General features: G+C 42.5%; 1 protein-coding gene across 5 annotated transcripts in view; it reads right to left on the minus strand.

Annotated features, from left to right (window-relative positions):
• Window positions 1-2,271: 2,271 nt before the first annotated feature.
• The window catches only part of PDCD2 (programmed cell death 2), a 119,677-nt gene continuing 97,718 nt past the window's right edge, over window positions 2,272-24,230 (minus strand). Inside the window, exons 4-6 of one of the 5 annotated variants that reach the window (XM_077283263.1) lie at window positions 22,032-22,145; window positions 8,102-8,259; window positions 2,272-2,920 (exon numbers count right to left, since the gene is read on the minus strand). In XM_077283263.1, coding sequence (XP_077139378.1) covers window positions 2,899-2,920; window positions 8,102-8,259; window positions 22,032-22,145 — 294 coding nt within the window. In that variant the 3' untranslated portion in view covers window positions 2,272-2,898. Of the gene's footprint in view, window positions 2,921-8,101; window positions 8,260-11,216; window positions 11,525-11,620; window positions 11,722-22,031; window positions 22,146-24,230 lie in introns of those variants that run through there. The other 4 variants (XM_077283259.1, XM_077283260.1, XM_077283261.1 and 1 more) reach the window with 4 other exon arrangements.

Genomic DNA, 24,230 nt, shown 5'->3' on the forward strand with positions numbered 1-24,230 from the left:
CAGGGAAAGTAAGTAGGACAGTTTTTTGATGGAGGCAATGCATACAAGGATAGGGATAAGGAGCCATGCACACAAGGATAGGGATGAAGGGACAATGCATGCCCGGCTTATACTTGGGTCAATAACGTTTCCCAGTTTTTTGTTTTAAAATTAAGTGCCTTGGCTTATACTTGGGTCGACTTATACAGTACTCGAGTATATATGGTATATAAAACGATGTCACTTGTGTGCTTCTGATCAAGCCTGGGTTCATGAGCTGCCCTACCTGACAGATTTACAGTGGGCAACTCCTGTAGCCAGACAACCCTGTAAAAGAATGCTTTGCATAATTTAACAAGCATTCAAGACATTGTGGGCTGAGGCAGCAGCTTCGGACTTACTAAGAGTGGGCATCTGTGGGCCCTAAGCATTGTAGCATGTATGGGACTAAGGTTTTTTTTTATTTTTTTTTATAGAGTACAGGGTGCTGCTATATGCAATCTTATCAGTAAATGGTAAAATCAGATTGTCTGCAGAGAAGTAATCTGCAGGGTAAAGTTCAGCACATAGCACTGGTCTGAAAAAAAAAATTCTGGCATGGACTTTAAGAACAGTTTTAAACTAATTTTAGGGTGCTGAATTCAAGTCTGATCTTATAATTTCTCTATCACATCACATTTTTGCACTACAGGTATATAGCCGTTTTTCAAGAATTCCATGATAACTAAAAGTAGTGTATGAAAAGTGCCGGTTTATAAATTTAGTTTTCATTTAGTCTCCCAATAAATGTGAGAATATCTTTGTTTTCTTTGAACATGCATAATTCCCATTTGTTATGATAACACCCTTGTTTTCGGTGCTACTGGACATTAGAGCTAGAGCAGAGCATTGGGTGAAAACTGAATGGCCGCAGCGACAGTTTGGCATCTGGCGATAAGAATGTCATCCATGATCCTCTAGTGGATAGGAAGGACATTGTCTTTCCTACCTTAAGGTACCTTCACACTAAACGATATCGCTAGCGATCCGTGACGTTGCAGCGTCCTGGATAGCTATAGCGTTTAGTTTGACACGCAGCGATCAGGATCCTGCTGTGATATCGCTGGTCGTTGAACAAAGTTCAGAACTTTATTTGGTCGTCAGACCGGCGTTTATCATCGTGTTTTGACACCAAAAGCAACGATACCAGCGATGTTTTACACTGGTAACCAGGGTAAACATCAGGTTACTAAGCGCAGGGCCGCGCTTAGTAACCCGATGTTTACCCTGGTTACCAGTGTAAAATGTAAAAAAACCAAACAGTACATACTCACATTCGCGTCCCCCGGCGTCCGCTTCCCACACTGACTGAGCGCCGTAAAGTGAAAGTGAAAGTACAGCACAGCGGTGACGTCACCACTCTGCTGTTAGGGCCGGCGCTCAGTCAGTGCCGGAAGCGGACGCCGGGGGACGCGAATTTAAGTATGTGCTGTTTGTTTTTTTTACATTTTATGCTGGTAACCAGGGTAAACATCGGGTTACTAAGCGCAGCCCTGCGCTTAGTAACCCGATGTTTACCCTGGTTACCCAGGGACCTCGGCATCATTGGTCGCTGGAGAGCGGTCTGTGTGACAGCTCTCCAGCGATCAAACAGCGACGCTGCAGCGATCGGCATCGTTGTCGCTATCGCTGCAGCGTCACTTAATGTGAAGGTACCTTTACACATAAAACTTGGATTGATGAAGTAGTTCGTCAAAGCTCTCAATCACAGTGGAGAATGCTTTAACTATATATGTTCAACTTTTTCTGGTCTTAGTGAAGAGAAGAAAAAGGCTGGAATGTTTGATGGACCTCAAATAAAAACACTTATGAGAGACCCAAATTTTATCACATCAATGAATGAGACAGAAGAAAGAGCTTGGAATGCATTTTGTAATGGGGTGCAGAATTTTCTAGGGAATAAGAAAGCAGACCACTATGAAGAGATTGTGGAAGAGCTACTGAGTCTGCGAAATCTTGGTAGAATGAGTATCAAGATTCACTATTTACACAGCCATTTGGACTTTTTTCCAGAGAACCTTGGGGATGTGAGCGAGGAACAAGGGGAGAGTTTTCATCAGGACATTAAAACAATGGAAGAACGGTACCAAGGCCGGTGGGACTCACATATGATGGCTGACTATTGCTGGAGCTTGATGAGAGACAAGCCAGAAGCTGTACATCACAGATCAGCCAAGAAAAGAAAGTTCAAATCACTGCCATTTATGTGTTTTTATATTTTGTAGTTTAATTCTGTAAGTATATTTGATTTGCTGTACATAGACTTTGTAATCTTTGTTATTCCTTGATTAAAAATATACAAAGTGTAGTACCGAAAATCATGTGTTTTTATCATAAAACATTAGATAGGAGTAATTTTCATTAAAAATTTTAAATCACGAAATCCTGATGTGATAGCCAAAAACTGAGTTCATATTTGTAATCAGCAGTCAAAATTGACTTAAAATATGTTTTAAAACCTTTTGCCAGAAAAATTGCGTTGACCAGTGTAATAGATTGATCACCCCTCAGCATCTACTTTTTATTAACTTATATTATCCACAATGATCTTGAAACCACATGTAAAAAGCACCTCACATCATCTGTGTTACCTGTGGCTCATCAATACATCCATCTGTCCCCACAGATAACATACAGCCTTGTACCCAGGCTTTGGGAATACAACATTTTACAAGTGTGAGATTCCAATGAGTTTTCCAAATCGAAGACACTTCTGGAAATCCCAGTTGTTTCTTCTTCCTGAAGTGTGATCTCAGATTTTTCTTTTTTAATGTCTTTGAAAACCTTCGAAAAGAAGCTGAAAAGTCTGAAGATGTGCACAGCAAGTCGATAAAAATTGCAGAGTAAGTTCATGTGTTTTAGCATCTATTTAGCACTTTTTCAGGTAATGGAGCATATCCGCCTGAAAAAGATGAGCACACATGCTGTTTCAGTGAATGCTATACCGAGTCGCTGCATGCCTCTGCTATATCGCAGCCCAGGCTTGAGATGACGCCACGATGAAGATGCAAATAATCCAAATGATTCTATTTGCACCTTGCTTGTCATAATCATGGCACCTTGAGGGTTGCAATGCTACCAAGTTCACTTGCACTATGCTGGAATGTAGCAGTGGCATAGAATGATCATTGCTCAAAGTCTCTGTGTAGCCCTAGTCCAACGTCACAGTGGGGATTTCACGTATGTGAATGCTGTACATGCACAGTACAATGATGGGGCAGGATGAGGAGCTGAACCGGTGCCACCAAAGCGGAGTCCGCCATCACATGCTGCTCTCAGCCTTTTAACCACTTAGGTAATAGTGTCAGTTGCTGCTGCACCTAAGTGGCTAGCAAGAGAAAGGGAGCCAGCTTTGTCACCCTCCTGACAGGACAGCAGACTGTTGGTAGCTTTCATGGCAGCTGGGGGCCTAGCAGTTCTGCAACCTTATCATACAATACATTGTTAAATGCACAACCCCTTTAAAGGGAATCTTTTAGCTAATTCTATCCCTCTGCCAAACTGATGACGAGTGTCAAAATGAATCCTTAAAGGGAATGTATCACTTCATTTTGCCGCTATAAGCTGCAGAATCCGCCATTATGTGCAGCATTCTGTAATGCTGTAGATAAGCCCCCGATGTAACCTGAAAGATAAGAAAAACAAGTTCCCACTACGATGGGCGTCGCAGGTCCGGCGCCTCCCATCTTCATACGATGTTGTCATCCTCATTGCTTCTGTCGCGGCTCCTGCGCAGGCGTAATTCTCTGCCCTGTTGAGGGCAGAGCAAAGTACTGCAGTGCGCAGGCGTCGGGAAAGGTCAGAGAGGCCCAGCGCCTGCGCACTGCAGTACTTTATGCTGCCCTCAACAAGGCAAATCAGTACGCCTGCACAGGAGCCGCGACACAAAGCCAGGAGGATGATGACATTGTATAAAGATGGGGGGTGCTGGACCCGGACCCGGACCCGCGACGCCCATCGGACCTGAACCAAACCGGGACCGCCCCTGGGTGAGTATAATCTAACTTGTTTTTTCTTATAATTCAGGTTACATCGGGGGCTTATCTACAGCATTACAGAATACTGTAGATAAGCCCCTAATGGTGATGGCCAAGTGCTCTGGGTGGGATAGAGCACCTCCAGTGCCTCTGCTCCATTTTATGCCTAAGGCTATGTTCACACTAGGTGTTTATTAAGGTGTTCATGAAAATTTTCAGCTGCATTTTACAGTATATCAGCAGGTTTGGATTACTTTATAAAACATAACTTTTACTCCTAATTTCTTAAAAAACAAACACACATTGTCTAAAGTGCATAACAAACCGTGCAAATAAAGTGCTAGTGCAAGATATGGAAAAAGTGTCAATAAAAGCATATAGTACCAATGGAGCAACAAGGGGAATTTTCTACCACAACCCGTGTGGTGCCATATATGTTCTTTTTACCCCTATGATTCAAATGTTTGGATTTTATTCTATTTTTATGATGATTAATCTGTCTTTTTTAACTATTGGACTTATACCAGATCAAGTCCTAATAATAGTTTATTATATAGGAAAAACCAGCAGAGAATTAAGAAGAAGGGTGGGTCAACATCACAGAAACACCATTAATAAGAAAGATACCCCAGTGGCAAATCACAATAACAGTATGCATAATGGGGACCTAAGAATGGTTAAATTTATGCGAATTGATAGGATTTATAAATCACAGAGGGGAGGACTTTGGGACAAATGCATTCTACAAAGAGAAAGTAGATGGATTTTTCGTTTACAAACTATAAAGGTACTGTCACATTAAGCGACTTAACAACGATAACGATAGCGATCCGTGACGTTGCAGCGTCCTGGATAGCGATATCGTTGTGTTTGACACGCAGCAGCGATCTGGATCCCGCTGTGATATCGCTGGTCGTTGCTGAAAGTCCAGAACTTTATTTGGTCGTCAGTTCGGCGTGTATCGTCGTGTTTGACAGCAAAAGCAACGATGCCAGCAATGTTTTACAATGGTAACCAGGGTAAATATCGGGTTACTAAGCGCAGGGCCGCGCTTAGTAACCCGATATTTACCCTGGTTACCATTGTAAAAGTAAAAAAAAAAACACTACATACTCACCCTCTGATGTCTGTCACATCCCCCAGCGTCCGCGCTGCTGCTCAGAGCTTCCTACACTGACTGTGTCCGTGCTGGCCGGAAAGCAAAGCACAGCGGTGACATCACCGCTGTGCTCTGTACTGCCGGCGCTTACACAGTGCAGGGAAGCTGAGGCCGGGGGACGCGGCAGACACTGGAATGTAAGTATGTACTGGTTTTTTTTTTTTTTTTACACTTACACTGGTAACCAGGGTAAACATCGGGTTACTAAGCGCGGCCCTGCGCTTAGTAACCCGATGTTTACCCTGGTTACCCGGGGACTTCGGCATCGTTGGTCGCTGGAGAGCTGTCTGTGTGACAGCTCTCCAGCGACCACACAGCGACGCTGCAGCGATCGGCATCGTTGTCGATATCGCTGCAGCGTCGCTTAATGTGACGGTACCTTAAGACCCAAAGGACTTAATGAACAACTAAGCTATTCTTCCTTCCTATAGACATAGATGCATCGTAGGGTCCTATAGGGTAGGGACAGCAGCAGACGAGTAGATTATCTCTCTCATTTGTACTATTCCTAGGACGGTGTTCTTGATCTGCGTGGCCACAAAGTTAGGAGGACCTCTGATAGGGCCGAATCCATAGAAGTAAATATAAAGTTGTGGAATTCAAGAAAAAACCTGCATGTGCCCATAAAGGCCGAAAAACAGGTTATTAACTGATCTGTAATCATTGAATAAATTAGTGGGCTCAGAATAAGTGACAATGGGCCATACGCTCATCACATTCATGATCAGCTGCATTATGCAGGAGTATCTGTGCACCGAATGTAACGCTATCGGTTCAATGCTTACCGCTTGCGTCCCAGCACCAGGATGTGATGTAAGCGTCCCAGGATGACAGCGCTTGCGCTCCAACCACCGGAAGCGCCACTGTCTGTGTCCGGAGACATGCTGTGACAAGGCGCTAAGCGGAGCACATATAAGGCAAGTAGTTGGAGAACCATAGCTATGCTCATGTTTTATAAGATGTCACGATTCCCCTGATGATTCTATACGATGAAACGCGTTGGGAGACACCATATATCACTGCCATATGGTCCCTTTCTCATATCAAGTGGCCATTGCCTCAGATGGTATTCTCTGAACTCAGCGGTGAAAACCGGGGGATATATCCGGTTACCCAGATGACTATAATGTATAGGTGATATATGGAACCCAATTTGACAACAAACAAGAACGTAAGCTGTAACTTATATCTCAATAGAGAGACATAGATGTATTCAGGTGGTCATTTGGGATAAAAGATATGATAAAGGAAGTGGATGCTAAACACTTCCTTTCTGTATGTTTCAATGAGCGCGCTGTATTGTACCACAATATGTTTGGATAGAGCAACAGTACATATATGATGAATCTATTGGGGATAACTGATAATAAGTAATGCCTCATTGAGCATGTAAGGGTCTCTGTTGTTTATTGTATCAAAACACAGAGATATAATGACTTAATACTGATTGGGGGGGAAGTAGATATAAATACCCCATCAGATTATCTCCATATGTGTAAAAACTATTATTAGGACTTGATCTGGTATAAGTCCAAGAGTTAAAAAAGACAGATTAATCATCATAAAAATAGAATAAAATCCGAACATTTGAATCATAGGGGTAAAAAGAACATATGGCACCAGACGGGTTGTGGTAGAAAATTCTCCTTGTTGCTCCATTGGTACTATATGCTTTTATTTGCACTATTTCCATATCTTGCACTAGCACTTTATTTGCACGGTTTGTTATGCACTTTAGACAAGGTGTGTTTGTTTTTTAAGAAACGAGGAGTAAAATTTATGTTTTATAAAGTAATCCAAACCTGCTGATATTCTAGAAACTTTGGTTTTGGTTGACCTAAAGCCCCTGCTTACATGCATTTTACAGTACCAGCAAAGTCTATGAGACTTCAATAATCTCAAACACACAAACTGTTTTTTCTTGTCATCAGTACTTTGTGCCTTTGCTTGTTTTTTGCAGAATAGAGCATGTCACTAATTTCAGCATATTTCGCCCACTGAAAGTAATTGGTGGTGAAAAAATCGCCCCCCCCCCCAAAAAAAAAAAATAAAAAATAAAAATCAGGTATCCGGTCGTGCAGCATTTTTTTGTGCATTTTTTTTTGTGCCAAAACCTGATGAAGTAGAATCAGATTTTTGTTTTTGCACTAAACTTTATCAGCATACACAAAAGACAAATGTAGCATGACCACCCCCATCTCCCAAAAAACAAGCAACACATGCTTCTTTCTGCAGCTTCTTCACTGTCAGGAGAGCAGGTTTTGTGGCAGAAAAAAAAACGCTAAAAAAACACCTAGTGTGAACATAGTCTAAAAAAGCGGTTTACAAAAAGGAGGTTTTGCTCAGTTTTTTTTCTGCGCATTTGCTGCATTTTTATTGTATCTTGTGCATGCTGATAAAGTTTAGTCCCCCCTCCAAAAAAAAAAAAAACCCTAAAAAACTACGATGCAACTTCCTTAGGTTTTGCTGCAAAAACCTGATACCTACCCTTTTCTGTGTTTTTGCACTTATTGCTTTCTATGAGTGAAACAATGCTGCAAAACACTGAAAGAAGTAACATGATGCAGTTTTAAAAACAATAGTCAAGACAAAAAAACAAATGTGTGCATGACATTTCTGAAATTTCATAGGTGTTGATGGTACTGTGAAATTCAATTTAAAAATTGAATAAAAAAACCCAAAGCAAAAACACAACATGTGAACAAGTAATTGACTGTTACTACTGCTAAATACACGCATATATTATATCCCGGTTACATAAGTGTTGTGTATTACATTCTGTCAAATATGGAGCTTTACTTTATTGTTTAGGTTTGATTCTTGTGTTTTTACTGTAAATTTGTCCTTGTGTTTTGATGACATCATTGTGGTATGTAGGGGGGAATACATATTTGTCACACAGGGGCCCGCTGCAGTCTGTGTCCACCCATGGTGCTGTGCACTTTACATTTTGTCTGCTGACACATCTTGCTTCCATAAAAACTCTTCCACGTAATGGGTTTCCGCATTGCAATTAACAGAGCAAGTGTAGATCGCCAGAACACCCCAGTCAATGCTCTGCTGAAGGCTATCCACTTTCAGATGGTTCAGTAGCTGTGGCATGACCTGGAATAAACCAGACATATAAAGTGGCATTCTACTCAACTAAAAAAAGATTATACAAGAAAATATGTACAAACACAATAAGCCAGGGCATAGTTACATTGAAATTGGTTACACTGAACTAAGTTGAAGAAAGACCTAGGTCCATCAAGTTCAACTTTTTTTCCCACCAATTATACATTTTATCACTAAATTATCTATATTATTACGTGTATTGAGGAAATCATACAGCCCTTTTTTAAAACCTGTTATGGTGTCTTCCTTTACCACCTCTCTTTTGTTAATGAATTCTACATTGTGTGTGCTGTAACTGTAAAAAAAAATCCTTTCCTATTTAGCTGTCTGAATCGCCTTTCTTCTACCCATAATGACTGCCCCCTGGTCCTTAGTATGGTCTTTGAAAGGAATAAGTCATGCACAAGTACTTTGTACTGGCCACATATACACCGTGTGCAGAATTATTAGGCAAGTTGTATTTTGATCACATGATACTTTATATACATGTTGTCCTACTCCAAGCTGATCAGGCTTGAGAGCCAAATACCAATTAAGTAAATCAGGTGATGTGCATCTCTGTAATGAGGAGGGGTGTTGTCTAATGACATCAAAACCCTATATAAGTTGTGCTTAATTATTAGGCAACTTTCTTTCCTTTGGCAAAATGGGTCAGAAGAGAGATTTGACGGGCTCTGAAAAGTCAAAAATTGTGAGATGTCTTGCAGAGGGATGCAGCAGTCTTGAAATTGCCAAACCTTTGAAGCGTGATCACAGACCAATCAAGTATTTCATGGCAAATAGCTACAGGGTTGCAAGAAGAATGTTGGGCAAAAAAGGCGCAAAATAACTGCCCATGAATTGAGGAAAATCAAGCTGCCAAGAAGCCATTTGCCACCAGTTTTCTCATATTTAAGAGCTGCAACGTTACTGGAGTAGCAAAAAGCACAAGGTGTGCAATACTCAGGGACATGGACAAGGTAAGGAAGGCTGAAAAACGACCACCTTTGAACAAGAAACATAAGAAAAAAACATCAAGACTGGGCCAAGAAATATCTTAAGACTGACTTTTCAAAGGTTTCATGGACTGACGAAATGAGAGAGAATCTTGATGGGCCAGATGGATGGGCCAGAGGCTGGATCAGGAAGGGGCAGAGAGCTCCACTCCAACTCAGACGCCAGCAAGGTGGAGGTGGGGTACTGGTATGGGCTGGTATCATCAAAGATGAACTTGTGGGACCTTTTCAGGTTGAGGATGGAGTGAGGCTCAACTCCCAGACCTACTGCCAGTTTCTGGAAGACAACTTCTTCAAGCAGAGGTACAGGAAGAAGACTGTATCGTTGAAGAAAAACATGGTTTTCATGCAGGACAATGCTCCATCACATGCCTCCAACTACTCCACAGCGTGGCTGGCCAGTAAAGGTCTCAAAGAAGAAAAAATAAAGACATGGCCCCCTTGTTCACCTGATCTGAACCCCAGAGAACCTGTGGACCCTCATAAAATGTGAGATCTACAGGGAGGGAAAACAGTGCACCTCTCGGAACAGTGTCTGGGAGGCTGTGGTGGCTGCTGCACGCAATGTTGATCGTAAACAGATCAAGCTACTGACTGAATCTATGGATGGAAGGCTGCTGAGTGTCATTATAAAGAAAGGTGGCTATATTGGTCAATAATTTCTTTGGGTTTTGTTTTTGCATATCAAAAAGGTTTATTTCTAAATTTTGTGCAGTTATATTGGTTTACCTGGTGAAAATAAACAAGTGAGATGGGAATATATTTGGTTTTTATTAAGTTGCCTAATAATTCTGCACAGTAATAGTTACCTGCACAAACAGATATCCTCCTAAGATAGCCAAATCTAAAAAAAAACCACTCCAACTTCCAAAAATATTAAGCTTTGATATTTATGAGTCTTTTGGGTTGACTGAGAACATAGTTGTTGATTAATAATAAAAATAATCCTCTAAAATACAACTTGCCTAATAATTCTGCACACAGTGTATTTATACATGTAAATGAGGTCTGCTCTGAGGTGTCTTTTTTCTAAGCTAAACAAGCCCAATTTTTCCAACCTCTTACGAGAGGCCTCCTTTCAGCCATTGCAATAATCTGTAATCAAGGAGAACACAGAGTCAAAATATACCAATAAAGTATCACCAAAATTTATTACATTCAATGAAATTGACAACATACATTTTTGTACTTTTTATTTAGTATAAATTTTTGTAATACATGGGTGTTAATCACCAAGTGATTGAATCCACAGGTGTAAATAATGGGCCGAAGAAAAGGACAGGATCAACATATACATGAGTTGCAAACAGAAGGAAATGAGGACATGTAATCCATTGTAATGGACAACAACAAAAGGATATCACATGTGTGTTGCCATATTATCCTTAAGAGTCCAGTAGAATGACCTCTAAATCTCACTACTGCACCCAATATCAATGCAAAATGATGTTAGTAAAAACGGGGTTAATTACCCATTATAGTGATGCGTCCTACCACGTACCCCGACACGCGTTCAAATTATCGCTTCCTCATGGGGTGCCCCCCTGAAGAAGCCCCCCTCCCGTGCTTGTATCCATGCTTCCTGTTACAAAAAAACCCCAAAACATCCTACTCACCCTCAGCACACCCTCGCAGCACCTCATATTCCCTCCACGCCTATGGGAGTGGAGATGCGTGCATATTCATTACCTTAATGAGCGGTGCAACGTGATCGCTCACCACAGGAAGAACTACTGGAAGCCAGAGCCAACGAGATGCTGCGAGGGTGCCGGGACCAACGAGATGCTGCAAGGGCACGCTGAAGGGTGAGTAGGATGTCTTCTGGAAGCTGGAGGCTGCGGGTCACTATGCGCGCTATAAGAGAAAATAATAATAATTTCTCTTTAGCAGCGGCACAGGCTTTAGCCACAGCCGCCGACTCCTGCTTCTGTGACCCGCTGCTCCCCCTCCCCCGCCGGCTTTCTGGGACAAATGACGCATGTATAACCCAAAGGGGAGAGTTTTCAGCACAGAAAAAATGTGCTGAAAAACTTGGCTTATACACGAGTATATACGGTAAATGGGCTATCGCTGTAATCATACTGACCCGAAGATCAAAGCGGCCTTATCAATTTTACCATACGCGGAACGGTATAAAAACAAATCAATTCCTGAATTGCTGGTTTTTGTTCATATTCTACCTCCCAAAAATCAGAATAGAAAGTGATCAAAAAAAGTAATGTGTCCAAAAATGGTACTGATAAAAACGTTAGCTCCTCCTGCAAAAAAGAAGCGGACACATGATTCTGTCTGCTAAAATATGCAAAAAATTATAGCTCTCAAAATAGTGATGCAAAAAAGGTAATTAGACCTACCGGTAATTCAGTTTCCAGGCCATTTAACGGCTTCATCTTAATCTCGAGCCATGGCAACACGACGGACGAACGATCTGCCGGAAGATTAATCCCGTGCAAGCCTAAAGAGAAACATGGGGAGGGAAATAAGGCTGCTGTCCTGAGAGACTACCTGGAAACTGAATTACCGGTAGGTCTAATTCCCTTTTTCCATTACATCCCTCCAGACAGCACCATGGAGAATACCAAAGAAACTCTCCCAGGGTGGGTACAGAAGCCCAGGAATCAAAGTACCAGGTAAAAACCAGACTAGATATATAAATGATCCGAAAGATCAGAAAAAAAACAGATATCTAAAGAGATCCGCAAAGAAAATCACCGTAGTGAGTGTCTGATATACATCTATAATGGCCGATTTCAGTATGAATGTGGTAAACGAAATAAGCATCAGAAACAGAGTGAAATACACCCATTGTACTCCAATATAAGCCGAGATTTTCAGCCCCCAAAAAATGGGCTGAAAGTGCCCCTCTCAGCTTATACTCAAGTCATGGTCGGCGGGTGAGGGGGAGCGACGCCTGTCAAATACTCACTTGCTCCCGGCGCTCCTGACGCAGTCCCTGCATGTCCCACGGTCTCCGGGCGTGGCAGCTTCTTCCTGTAGTGAGCGGTCACTGGTACTGCTCACTAAAGTAATGAATATGGACACGACTCCCATATGGGTGGAGCCACATATTCATTACTGTAATGAGCGGTACCATGTGACCGCTCACTACAGGAAGAAGCTGCCGCGCCCGGAGACCGTGGGACATGCAGGGACCGCGTCAGGAGCGCAAGTGAGTATTTCATATTCACCTTTCTGCGTTCCACCGACACTCTGTCTTCCCCGTCCTCTGCACTGACTGTGACTGTTCAGGTCAGAGGGCACAATGACGTATTAGTGTGCGCGCCGCCCTCTGCCTGAACAGTTACTGCGGAGAGACGGGACGCTGAGGAGCAGCGGGCAGCGATGGGAGGTGAGCATGTCTTTTTTTTTTTTAGTGCAGCAGCAGCATTACATGTGGCACAATGTTATATGGAGCATCTATGGGGCCATAATGAACTGCATGGAGCATTATATGGGGCATCTATGGGGCCATAAAGAACTGCATGGAGCATTATATAGGGCATCTATGGGGCCATAAAGAACTGCATGGAGCATTATATGGGGCATATTTTAATATGGAGCATCTTATGGGGCCATAATGAACTGCATGGAGCATTATATGGGGCTCCTGATTCAATATGGATATTCAAAAACACTAATCCTACTGATGTCTCAATTAATTTTACTTTTATTGGTATCTATTTTAATTTTTGACATTTACCGGTAGCTGCTGCATTTTCCACCCTAGGCTTATACTCGAGTCAATAAGTTTTCCCAGTTTTTTGTTGCAAAATTAGGGCGGGGGGGGGTCAGCTTATACTCGAGTATATACGGTACTTATAAACACAGCAGCCCCAGAATAGGTTTAGAAAACCTTATTGCCTAGTAAAATATGGTGATAGTCACAGGTACCACACAATGAGGACTGTACCGACCAACAATAAGCTGCATGTGCTTAATAACCCAGGACTGTTCCTTCATCGGTCCTTCTGGGCTCAGGTTAAACCTTGGTTACAGACCAGCTTACCGTACTACAAGGAGACCGGCAGGACAGAGACCCTGGACTGCGGGAAGATCAAACCAATAACAGTTAGTACATGGATAATGGCAGAGCATTGGGATGTACGCACATTACTCATCCAGGAGATCACATCTATTCCGAATCCTTAGATGTCTAACCCCAAGTAAGGGTTATAGATTATTGAAACTAAAATACACCATCCGGCAGGTAATATCTACTGCCATTACCAACATCGGGCTTCTCATTAGAAGCGCTGAAAGAGAAACGTGGATCATCACTCCTGTTTTACTGATGTTAGGCTACTTTCACACTAGCGTTTTTCTGTAGACGTCGAAATGCGTCGTTTTGTGAAAAAAAAAACGGATCCTGCAAAATGTCCCGCAGGAATGCGTTTTTTTCCCATAGACTTGTATTGGCGACGCATTTCGACGGATTGTCATATGTCGTGTACGTCGTATGCGTCGAAAATTGGCGACACGTCGACGGAAAAAAAACGTTGATTGTAACGTTTTTTGTCTCCGCCTAAAAAACTTGTCGCGGCGCATCCTGCGGCATGCGTCGTTGGCTACAATTGAAGCCTATGGGCGCAGGATCCGTCGGGACACGTCGTACGACGCAATGCAGCGCTGCAATACGTTTTTTTTACACTGAGCATGCTCAGAAGCAGGATTTTGTAGCCAATTGGCCAGACACCCCCAAATCTATATAAACCTGGCCTGGGCCTTCAACCCCACATATGCCAGCAAGACCCAGAGAAGAAGCCTGCCACAAGACTCCAGCCAGCCTGCCACAAGACTCCAGCCAGCCTGCCACAAGACTCCAGCCAGCCTGCCACAAGACTCCAGCCAGCCTGCCACAAGACTCCAGCCAGCCTGCCACAAGACTCCAGCCAGCATGCCACAAGACTCCAGCCAGCATGCCACAAGACTCCAGCCAGCATGCCACAAGACTCCAGCCAGCATGCCACAAGACTCCAGCCAGCATGCCACAAGACTCCAGCCAGCATGCCACAAGACTCCAGCCAGCATGCCACAAGACTCCAGCCACCATAGAGCCAGTGTGAGTATTGCCATTTTTGTGTGCGTCTGTGTGCGTGTGCATTTGTGTCTGTATGAGGTACTGACAACAGCAAGAGCTTAAAACCTGAATATAACCTGAGGCCTGCCATCGTCCAGCAACAGCCAGTGCCCTGCTAGAGTCTAGATCCACCCTGAGGCCTGCCACTGTGAAGATATCCAGAGGACTGCCATCCTTTTTTACGTGTGCGTGTGTATGCGTCTTGTGTTTAGGTCCGCCTGTGTGTCTTTGTGCATCTGTATGTGTTTGCATAAAGCCTATGTGCTTGTGTGTGTGTGTGTGTGTGTGTGTGTGTGTGTGTGTGTGTGTGTGTGTGTGTGTGTGTGTGTGTGTGTGTGTGTGTATTTTCGTATGGCTGTGTGCTTTTGTATGCATGTCTTCACCTGCCTGCACCTTATGCCTTCGCCAATGTTATGCCTGTTCATGTGTTATGCCTGTTCATGTGTTATGCTTGGTATGCCTGCGCCTGTGTGCTTTTGTGCGTGTGCATGCACCTGTGTGCTTTGAGGCATGTTTGTGTGTGTCTTGGTGATTGCATGTGCATGCGTCCATGCCTTTTGGTTAATTCTCTTTTTCTGATGTATTTACCAAGTATAGTGGTCTGTGCAGCATGTGGCTTCAATGTGTGAGCGTGTGTCTTGTGTGTGTTTTTTTTTTCTATTTAAAAATCTACTTTTTTCTTTAAAAATCTGATGTATTTTTATCAAGTATTGTGGTCTGTGCAGCATGAGGTTTTAATGTGTGAGCGTGTTTTTTTGTTTTGTTTATCTTAATAATATATATATATATATATATATAATATATATATATATTGTATTTTTGCCCAGTCTAGTGGTATGCAGCTTGTGGTTTAAATGTGTGAGCGTGTTTTTTTTTTTTTTTCCAATTTAAAATTGTTGATTTTTTTATTACTGTTGAAACCATTCCCAGTTGATGTACTTGTATTTAAAATAAAGAGCATTTTAGCTCCTAATTGTGATGTAAAAAAAAAATAAAAGAAAAAAAATAAAATAAAATCTTTTTTGAAAAATTTTCCGTAGTATCATTTCATAAAGGTAAATTTGAAACTGGTGTATGTACAAATGGCCACACATGCAATACAGAGTTGGTTGAGGGCTTATTTTTTAATAAAGGTAATACTTTACCGTTTTTTTTGGGGAGGTGATTTTTTAAAATAAAATGTGGTAAATATATTTTTACATGGTGGGTTCACATTTCAATTTAAATTTTTTTTTTTTTTTTTTTACATTGAATTGGTGAGGTGCACCTGTTTTTGGGTTTGGGTGTTCACCTTCATGAACATTTTTCACATCATTTTAGCAGGGTGGATATCGTTAAACATTACGTAGTTCGGGGGGTGGTCTAACTATAAATCCATTATACTTACAGATACACCAGGGACCACAGCCACCGGCCATCCCACAGGACCACAGGCACTGGCCATCCCACAAGGAACACCTGTGTAATGTTTTCTAAGTAAGTTTTGAAGACCCCAAATCTGCTACTTCAATGTGTAGTGCAGATTGCAAGTGTCTTAACTTACAGAGCCACCAGGACCACAGCCACCGGCCATCCCACCAGGACCACAGCCACCGGCCATCCCACCAGGACCACATCTGTTAATCTTTAAAAGTAAGTTTTGAAGACCCCAAATCTGCTACTTCAATGTGTAGTGCAGATTGCAAGTGTCTTAACTTACAGAGCCACCAGGACCACAGCCACCGGCCATCCCACCAGGACCACAGTCACCGGCCATCCCACAGCCACAATGTCCTCTTCTGACAGCCCTCCTCCACAGCAACAGCGTGTATCGGTAAGTTTACCAAAAAATTGTAAATGTATTTTTTATTTTTAAAATAAAATTTTTTTTTTTAATCACAACATGCATAAATTATGTTTCAACAGGAAGCTGAATCAGATGAGGGGCTATCAGAAGGGGACGAGACGGGTGGAGAGATGCAAGTTGTGGAGGAACCAAGTGTAAGTAGTGGCCAAACAGTTGCTTCACACATCATACTGCACCAAACACAAAACAGATTTTCATACGTAACAAGACACATAAAACATATGCCTACATTAAAGATAATTATTTTCCTTTTTTGCAGTCTCCTGCTGCTGTTGCTGCACAGCCATAACACCATGAAGGTTCTCCTGGCAGCTCCCAGAGTCGGCGTAATCGTCGCCGCTGTCGGCCATCAGTGAGTTGTTTTTGGTTTGAGTAGGTGAGGCGATAGCTGAAAAGCTTCATCACCGACACATACATATTGCATGGGTGGTCCAATGGTTCCCGGGAGTGGTCTGGCTGGCGGGAAATCGTATGTCTCTCCATACAGGCAACGGCCCATTGGAGAGTTTTTAAAAACTTGAGAGTCGTTGGACCGGCCATAGGCTCCTATGTCCACAGCAAGGAATTTGCAGTTGGCGTCTGCTATAGCCATGAGTACAATGGAGAAGTATTTCTTGTAATTGTAGTACTCAGAGCCTGTTCCTGCCGGTTTAGCAATCCTGATGTGTTTCCCGTTGACGGCACCAACACAATTTGGGAAATGGCAAATTTGCTGAAACTGTTCTGCACTTCTCAACCAGATGTCCATTGATGGTTGGGGGATATACTCCTGCTGTAAAGTATCCCAGATAGCCCGACATGTCTCCTTCACGATTCCGGAAATAGTGGAAATGCCAAGCCGGAATTGGTAATGGAGCGAAGTCAGAGATTCACCCGTAGCAAGGAAGCTGTTGAAAAAAAAAAAAAAAAAAATGTTAGAAAAAATTGCACAGACCTACATTTAAAATTTTTAGTTTCATGGTACAGTTTCAATAAATGGCACTGTGGACATTTTGGTTCTGTCAGGACGCACAATACAACCTGCATGAAACAGGTGTAAAACAGTGGAATGGCCACAAACAATAAAAAAATAACATGCTGCAGAAAATGCAACGCAATGTTTCAGCGCAGTATTTTCTGCAGCATGTAACATGACATTAAATATGAGCAATGACATAAAAAAAAGGCAGCGGAATGGCCACAAACAATAAAAAAATTACATGATGCAGAAAATGGTACGCAATGTTTCAGCACAGTATTTTCTGCAGTATGTAATATCACAATTACATATGAGCAATGACATAAAAAAAGGCAGTGGAAAGTCCACAAACAATAAAAGAATTAAATACTGCAGAAAATGCGACGCAATGTTTCAGCTTAGTATTTTCTGCAGTATGTAATATCACATTACATATGTGCAATGACATAAAAAAAGGAGGCTTACCGCAGGGTCACCATCAGCCGCTCCGCCGGTGTGATGGCAAGCCTCATCCGTGTGTCCTGCCTTTGGATGACATCCTCTAGTTTTCCCAGCAAATAATCGAAATGTTCCTTCCTCATCCGCACATAATTAAAAAATTTGTCTGAGTTGTGCCGCAACTCCAGGTAGAGAGTGGACTGGACACCCCGGTCATCCGCAGTTCATTTATTGGATGTATCCAGAGTCGTCTCCGTCGACGTTGCTGCAGAAGCATCCTTCGTCTTTCTGCTGCTGCCTCCTTCTCCCGCACAATAATATCCAGGCGATTCGTCTCAAATATCACGTCAGTTACCACACTCGCAATCCTACCAAGTACTCCTTCCATCTCTGCCACAAACTAAAACCCTCAAAGATGGGCTGTAAAAACAGTCACTATATAGTTTTCCATATTTTCCAGTAGCCAATCAAATTTGGGAGCCTCCCATTTTAAAAACGGATCCGTCGTTAAAACGGATGCAACGGATGGTAAAAACGGATGCAACGCATACAGTATTCGATGGAACCGTTTAGCGGATTTGCGACGGATCCGTCGAAATGCTGTATGCCTTGCATCCGTTTTTCACTATTTTTGACGCATCCGTTTTTTACTCAAAACGACGCATTTGGATGTCTACAGAAAATCGCTAGTGTGAAAGTAGCCTTAGACACAAGGAGTCTGGACTCTGCATCGATGAAGGTGGTGGTGCTGGTAAAAATCTTCCGACACTTGAAATTATTCAAAACTGCATTTATGCGAGTCATTAGTCCAGACATTATATGTATGTCAACTTATTTGTCCATATATGTATATATACACATATACGCACATACATATCCCAAGAGGCAATCTTCTCAGGGATCTTTATATACCCAGACTGCCATTGTGGGAGTAACCATATTCGATGGCTAGAGAAAAAGTACCGTATTTTTCCGACCATAAGACGCACTTTTTTTCCTCCAAATTTGGGAGGAAAGTGTGGGTGCGTCTTATGGTACGAATGTAGCATGTGGGGAGGGGAGCAGCAGCGAGTGGGATCGCACTGTTATCCCACTTCAGGATGTCCCGGGTGCCCAGAATCAGCACTGGGAAAACCATGTGGTCCCCGATGATTAAGTGCAGTGAATATTCATTAGCGGCTCCCCGCCCACCGATCAGCTGAGCGGTGAGCCAGCAGCAAATGAATACTGCACTTAAGCAGGGACACGCATGGCTTCCTCAGCGCTGATTCCTTCAGCAGCTGGGGAGATTTGTGTGTCCTGGGGAGGAGGCAGCAGCAGCAGGGGCCAGAGCGGAGAGGAGATCGCTGCATACCTGCCTGCCATGCCTGGATGCCGAGTGCTGTGCACAACAGGACCTGTGTGATGTCAGGAGTGGGCGGGCTGGAGCATCACATGGCAGCTCAGAGCCCTCCCTCTTCTTGACATCATCACAGGTCCTTCAGGCTCTCCACTAGAATCTGCAGGCTTCCTCATAACCTGTGCTGTGGAGAGGCAACAAGAGGGAGGGCTCTGTGTGCAGTCATGGGATGCTTTTACCTCACCACAGTGGCTGGCTGCCACAATTAAGAGGTTAGTCTTTCCAAAACACAATAAAGCACTCTGCCACTCCTGTGGTGAACTATAACTCCCAGCATGTCATAGGATCTGCAGGACATGCTGGGAGTTATAGTTCTCCCATGGGATTTTAAAGCAGCACTCCAGTGCTATTTTGCAGTGCTGGAGTGGTGCTTTCAATATAAGCCCTGTGCCCCCATTCTTATACTCACCCTCCAGCATCTTCATATAGTACTTCACAGACCCCACACTGGTCCTGCAGCTTCCAACATAATAACATACTATTATATGTAATAACACCACATATAATAGTATGTTATTTATGTTATTAAATATTTTACCACATTTTTTGCTTCAAATATTTTTTTCCCCTATTTTCCACCTCTAAAACCTGGGTGCGCCTTATAGTCCGGTGCGTCTTATAGTCCGAAAAATACGGTAGGTTTCTTCCCATCACAGAGGGAGATTATCTACTGTGAGACTATGGGTTCTTAACTGTAAGAGCCCTGGATACAGTTTCATTTATCTTAGGAGCCGTGACTGCTGTAAGAGCCGCGGGAATGGGATCCTCTGCTACATGACACAGTGCTGCTGCTTCACCACAAGCTACAAAAGGCAGTGATGTCATCCCTGGTACACGAAACGCAACAGACTTATGGGACAAGAATCTGTCTATTGGATGTTGATCAAGGCAACTAGTCTGATTGCCGAATGTGGAGTTGGGAAGGATTAATAATAACAAAAATTATCTTTATTTATATAGCGCCAAATATTCCGCAGTGCTTTACAGTTTAACAGTTTCAAAACACAACAGTTATAAGTAACAACAATATAATAATTAAAGCAAAATGAAACGACCCTGCTCTTGAAAGCTGACAATCTACAATGAGGTGGATGAGACACAAAGTACAGGTGTGTATTAACAATGTTGTATTTACAATGATGGCACAGCCATCTACAGGGGGTGCGGGATAGATGGAAGTAGTGAATGGGCTACACACATACACACAAACATAAAATGATTAGGGAACGTGATAGGCCGCTCTGAACAAACGTGTTTTGAGGGTGCTCCTAAAACTATGCAAATTGTGGATGGTCCTAATATCTTAGAGCAGAGCATTCCAAGGCGGAAGGATTCCTTCCTTCCACCTCGTGGGATTTTCCACTCCCAGGACAGTAGTATGTCCTTTTATAGGATGTACCAAAACGACGCATGTCATCTTTTTTATGAAATAGACTTGCCTTTAGCACTCAAGGTAGAAGCTCACCTGAGAGATCTGTTCCAAACGGAAGAAATGTTAATATACTAAGCTAATTCAAGCATAGCTGTTTGCCTGTCTAAGCCCTGTTGTAAAGAATGAAGTAACAGAAGCTGGATCTAGGTCCAAAACACAAGGACTCTAAATCCAGAGTTGAGGCCCAAGACAAAAATGTGATGTGGTAGGCCGACGATACAATGTGCAACCACACAACAAGGCACCAGTCAGAAGGTCTAACACAGTGGCCCACAGCCAGAGGCGAAAAAGGCACCAAGCCCAACACACTAATGATACCCCATGAGACACAGTGATAAGGCAGATATGGAGGGCACAGCAAATAAATATCAAGAAGGAAGGTTCACTGTGGGCTTGGAATCAAATATGAAAAACAGGGAGACTAAGATCATGCCCACATAAATAGGAACACCTCCACGTATAACAATATCAAGTTGTACTTTATTGGCAAAACTCACAATATATACATGTGAAGAAAAAGAAACACACAACAACACAATTAAAAACAATTAAAATTTGGAACCATGCAAAGAATACCTATACATATGTCATGCCCTAGTATAGGGGAGATGACAATCCACAAAACCTGTGTCACCCACAATAAAGATGCCAAAATGATGTAACTGCAAAACTATAAATAATACAGAAACTCATGACCCTTCTATGCAATATGCATGATCTTTTTGGACTGTGGGTATGATGGGGTTTGTGGTCTGAGGGTGAGTTGTTGTATTCTCTAGTTCCCCCTCTCCCTACTCCTCTCCGTACTTCTAATAATACCAACAATCTTTATATATATTTTTAGTCATGTGCTTTGATGTCTTGAACTGCTAAATATTTCTGCACGAGAGTTATGCACCTTATCTTGGGTTGTATGGTACTGTGATATTGACACTATCATGCATATTGCATAAAAGGGCCATGAGTTTCTGTATTATTTATAGTTTTGCAGTTACATCATTTTGAAGTAACTATGAAGCGCTATGATGCATATAGGAACAATGAAGCACTATGATGCATATAGGAATAATGAAGCAATATGATGGAACATGATGCAAGCAGTAACTATGAAGCGCTATTATGCATATAGGAACAATGAAGCACTATGATGCATATTGGAACTACGAAGCAATATGATGCAATATGATGCATGAAGTGACTAAGAAGCGCTATGATGCATATAGGAACTATGAAGCAATATGCTGTAATATAATGCACAAAGGCAATATGAAGCGCTATGATGCATATAGGAACAATGAAGCGCTATGATGCATATAGGAACAATGAAGCAATATGATACACAAAGTCCCTATGAAGCGCTATGATGCATATAGGAACCATGAAGCAATATGATGCAATATGATGCACAAAGGCAATATGAAGCATTATGATGCATATAGGAATAATGAAGCAATATGACGCACAAAGTCACTATGAAACACTATGATGCCGTATGATGCCAGAGGCACTCAATATGATGCAAAGAGGCACTATGTTGCAGTATGATGCACAGAGGCCCTCAATATGATGCATAGAAGCAGTATAATGCAAAGAGATGCAGAGAAGACATTCCTACCTGGAATTCAAAAACTCTTTTGGCACCACAATCACAGTTAATGATATCATTTTCGACTGGAACATTTTGTAAAGATATCCAGAGAGGTTCACCGCCTTTACTGTATCTCAGGACCTACAGCAAAATTCAACACAAAGCACATTTTTTTCGCCCACACGCAGATACAGGATTAAGTCAAATATTAAAAAGTGCTTGGATCAATATAAAAGTTTAGAAAAAAAAGTATAAACACTTAAAGTGGTAGTGCTGTAAATAAAATCAATTTTAACGAATAGATCTTGCAATATTAACAAGTTCAACAATTAGATGTGTTTATAAAAATAAAAGAAATTAAATAAAAAATAAAGTTTCTAATTAACCCTCTGAGTTTATCATAAATCAAGCTATTAAAGTAAGGCTACGTTCACATTAGCGTTGTGCGGCGCAGCGTCGGGCGCAGCCGCGGCGACGCATGCGTCATGCACCCATATATTTAACATGGGGGGGCGCATGGATATGAGTTGTCTTGCGTTTTGTGACGCATGCGTCATTTTGGCGCAACTGTCAGGGCGCAGAGAATGCTGCATGATGCAGTTTTTTCTGCGCCAAAAATCATGCAAAAAATGAACGCATGCGTCACAAAACGCTGCGTTGTGCATGTGTTAGGCTACGTTCACATTTGCGTTGTGCGCCGCAGCGTCGTCGCCGCAACAAAACGCATGCGTCGTGCGGCCCTATCTTTAACATTGGGGCCGCATGGCGCCGCATGTACATGCGTTGTCATGCGTTTTGGTGCGTCGTACGCCGCATGCGGCGTTAGGGCGCACCTGTCAGGGCGCAGCAAACGCAACATGTTGCATTTTTTGTGCGGCGCCGACTTTTTAAAAAACGCATGCGTCGCTTTTGCGTCGTCGATGCGCCTTTTTTACCATTGATTTGTATTGACAACGCAGACGACGCAAGTACTTGCGTCGTGGTGCGTTGTACGACGCATGCGTTTTCTAATAAAAATGCCAAACATCGTCTAGACTTTGGGGGGGCGCATGCGGCGCAAAACGCTGCGTTTTTTGTTCAAAACGCAACAGCGTTTTTGTTTGCGTTGTGCGTTGCGGCGCCGACGCTGCGGCGCACAACGCAAATGTGAACGTAGCCTTATGCATGCGTTGTGTCGCCGACGCTGCGCCGCACAACGCAAATGTGAACGTAGCCTAAGAGCTCTGGCTGCAGCATTAGCTCTTATGTCATTGACTTGATTAATGGTAAGGTCATAACATGGTGATATAGAAGAAACACTTCTTCCTGTGATAAGGCAGGGAAGTGAGCAACTTGAGCATTCCCTGCTATAGCTTCAGTATATTCAATGGTTTTCTTTATTTTCTTGCTTCTCCTAACGTTTTTTTGACTAACTATTAGCTTGTCGCCTATAGAAGAGTCTAGCTGGCTGGGGATGAGAAAATTTTTTAGTGTTTTCTTAAGGTCAACCTCTTAGTGACAGCAGATTAAAACGCCTGGTCTTTCCTGTACAGTAAATGTAAAAGGTATCAACCACTGAGGACTCAATTCTAAATATTTCTTTTGGTCTTTCCTGTGTCATCCAATAAAGACTACGGGAGAGGCATTTTAAAGTAAGCACCAACAAAATCTTTTTTGTTCTCAATATTATTGGGGACCCAAGAAATACCATTGGACATTCTAAAGCAGTTCTTTGGGTGGGAAAAATAAAGGACAAAACGGATCAGCTCAGTGTCACCCCTTGACGCTCTTTTCAGCCAATGTTCCCCAGAAGGGGTATACGTCTTTTGAGGAACATTGAATGAAACACGCGTCAAGGGGTGACACGGACCTGATCCGTGGATCGGGGAAATTATACTTGCTACTTACTATGCTCTGGCATGATGACCATTTGTTTTGCTGGGTACCACATTAAAATTACCTGTGGAACATCTGTTTCCAGCAATGTTCTAGCTAGCAATTTCTCATGTACATTGATATATAGATTGATGTAAGTAAGGTCTGAATGCTATAGTGCCTTTTCATCTTGACTATAGACATTTTTTGACTCCCTGAGAAACCCTCTTTTAAAATGTATTGAACCTCACCTTCTTGATGGCACACACAGAGGTGAATCTCCTACGCCTCCCAGCAATTATATGCTTATTCAATGTAATGGTTTATTTTCCGGTTTCATACTGCACTTTTAAAACTGTTCCTCTTTATAGA

Source organism: Ranitomeya variabilis, chromosome 2 (genome assembly GCF_051348905.1).
Source record: "Ranitomeya variabilis isolate aRanVar5 chromosome 2, aRanVar5.hap1, whole genome shotgun sequence".
NCBI lineage: Eukaryota > Metazoa > Chordata > Amphibia > Anura > Dendrobatidae > Ranitomeya > Ranitomeya variabilis.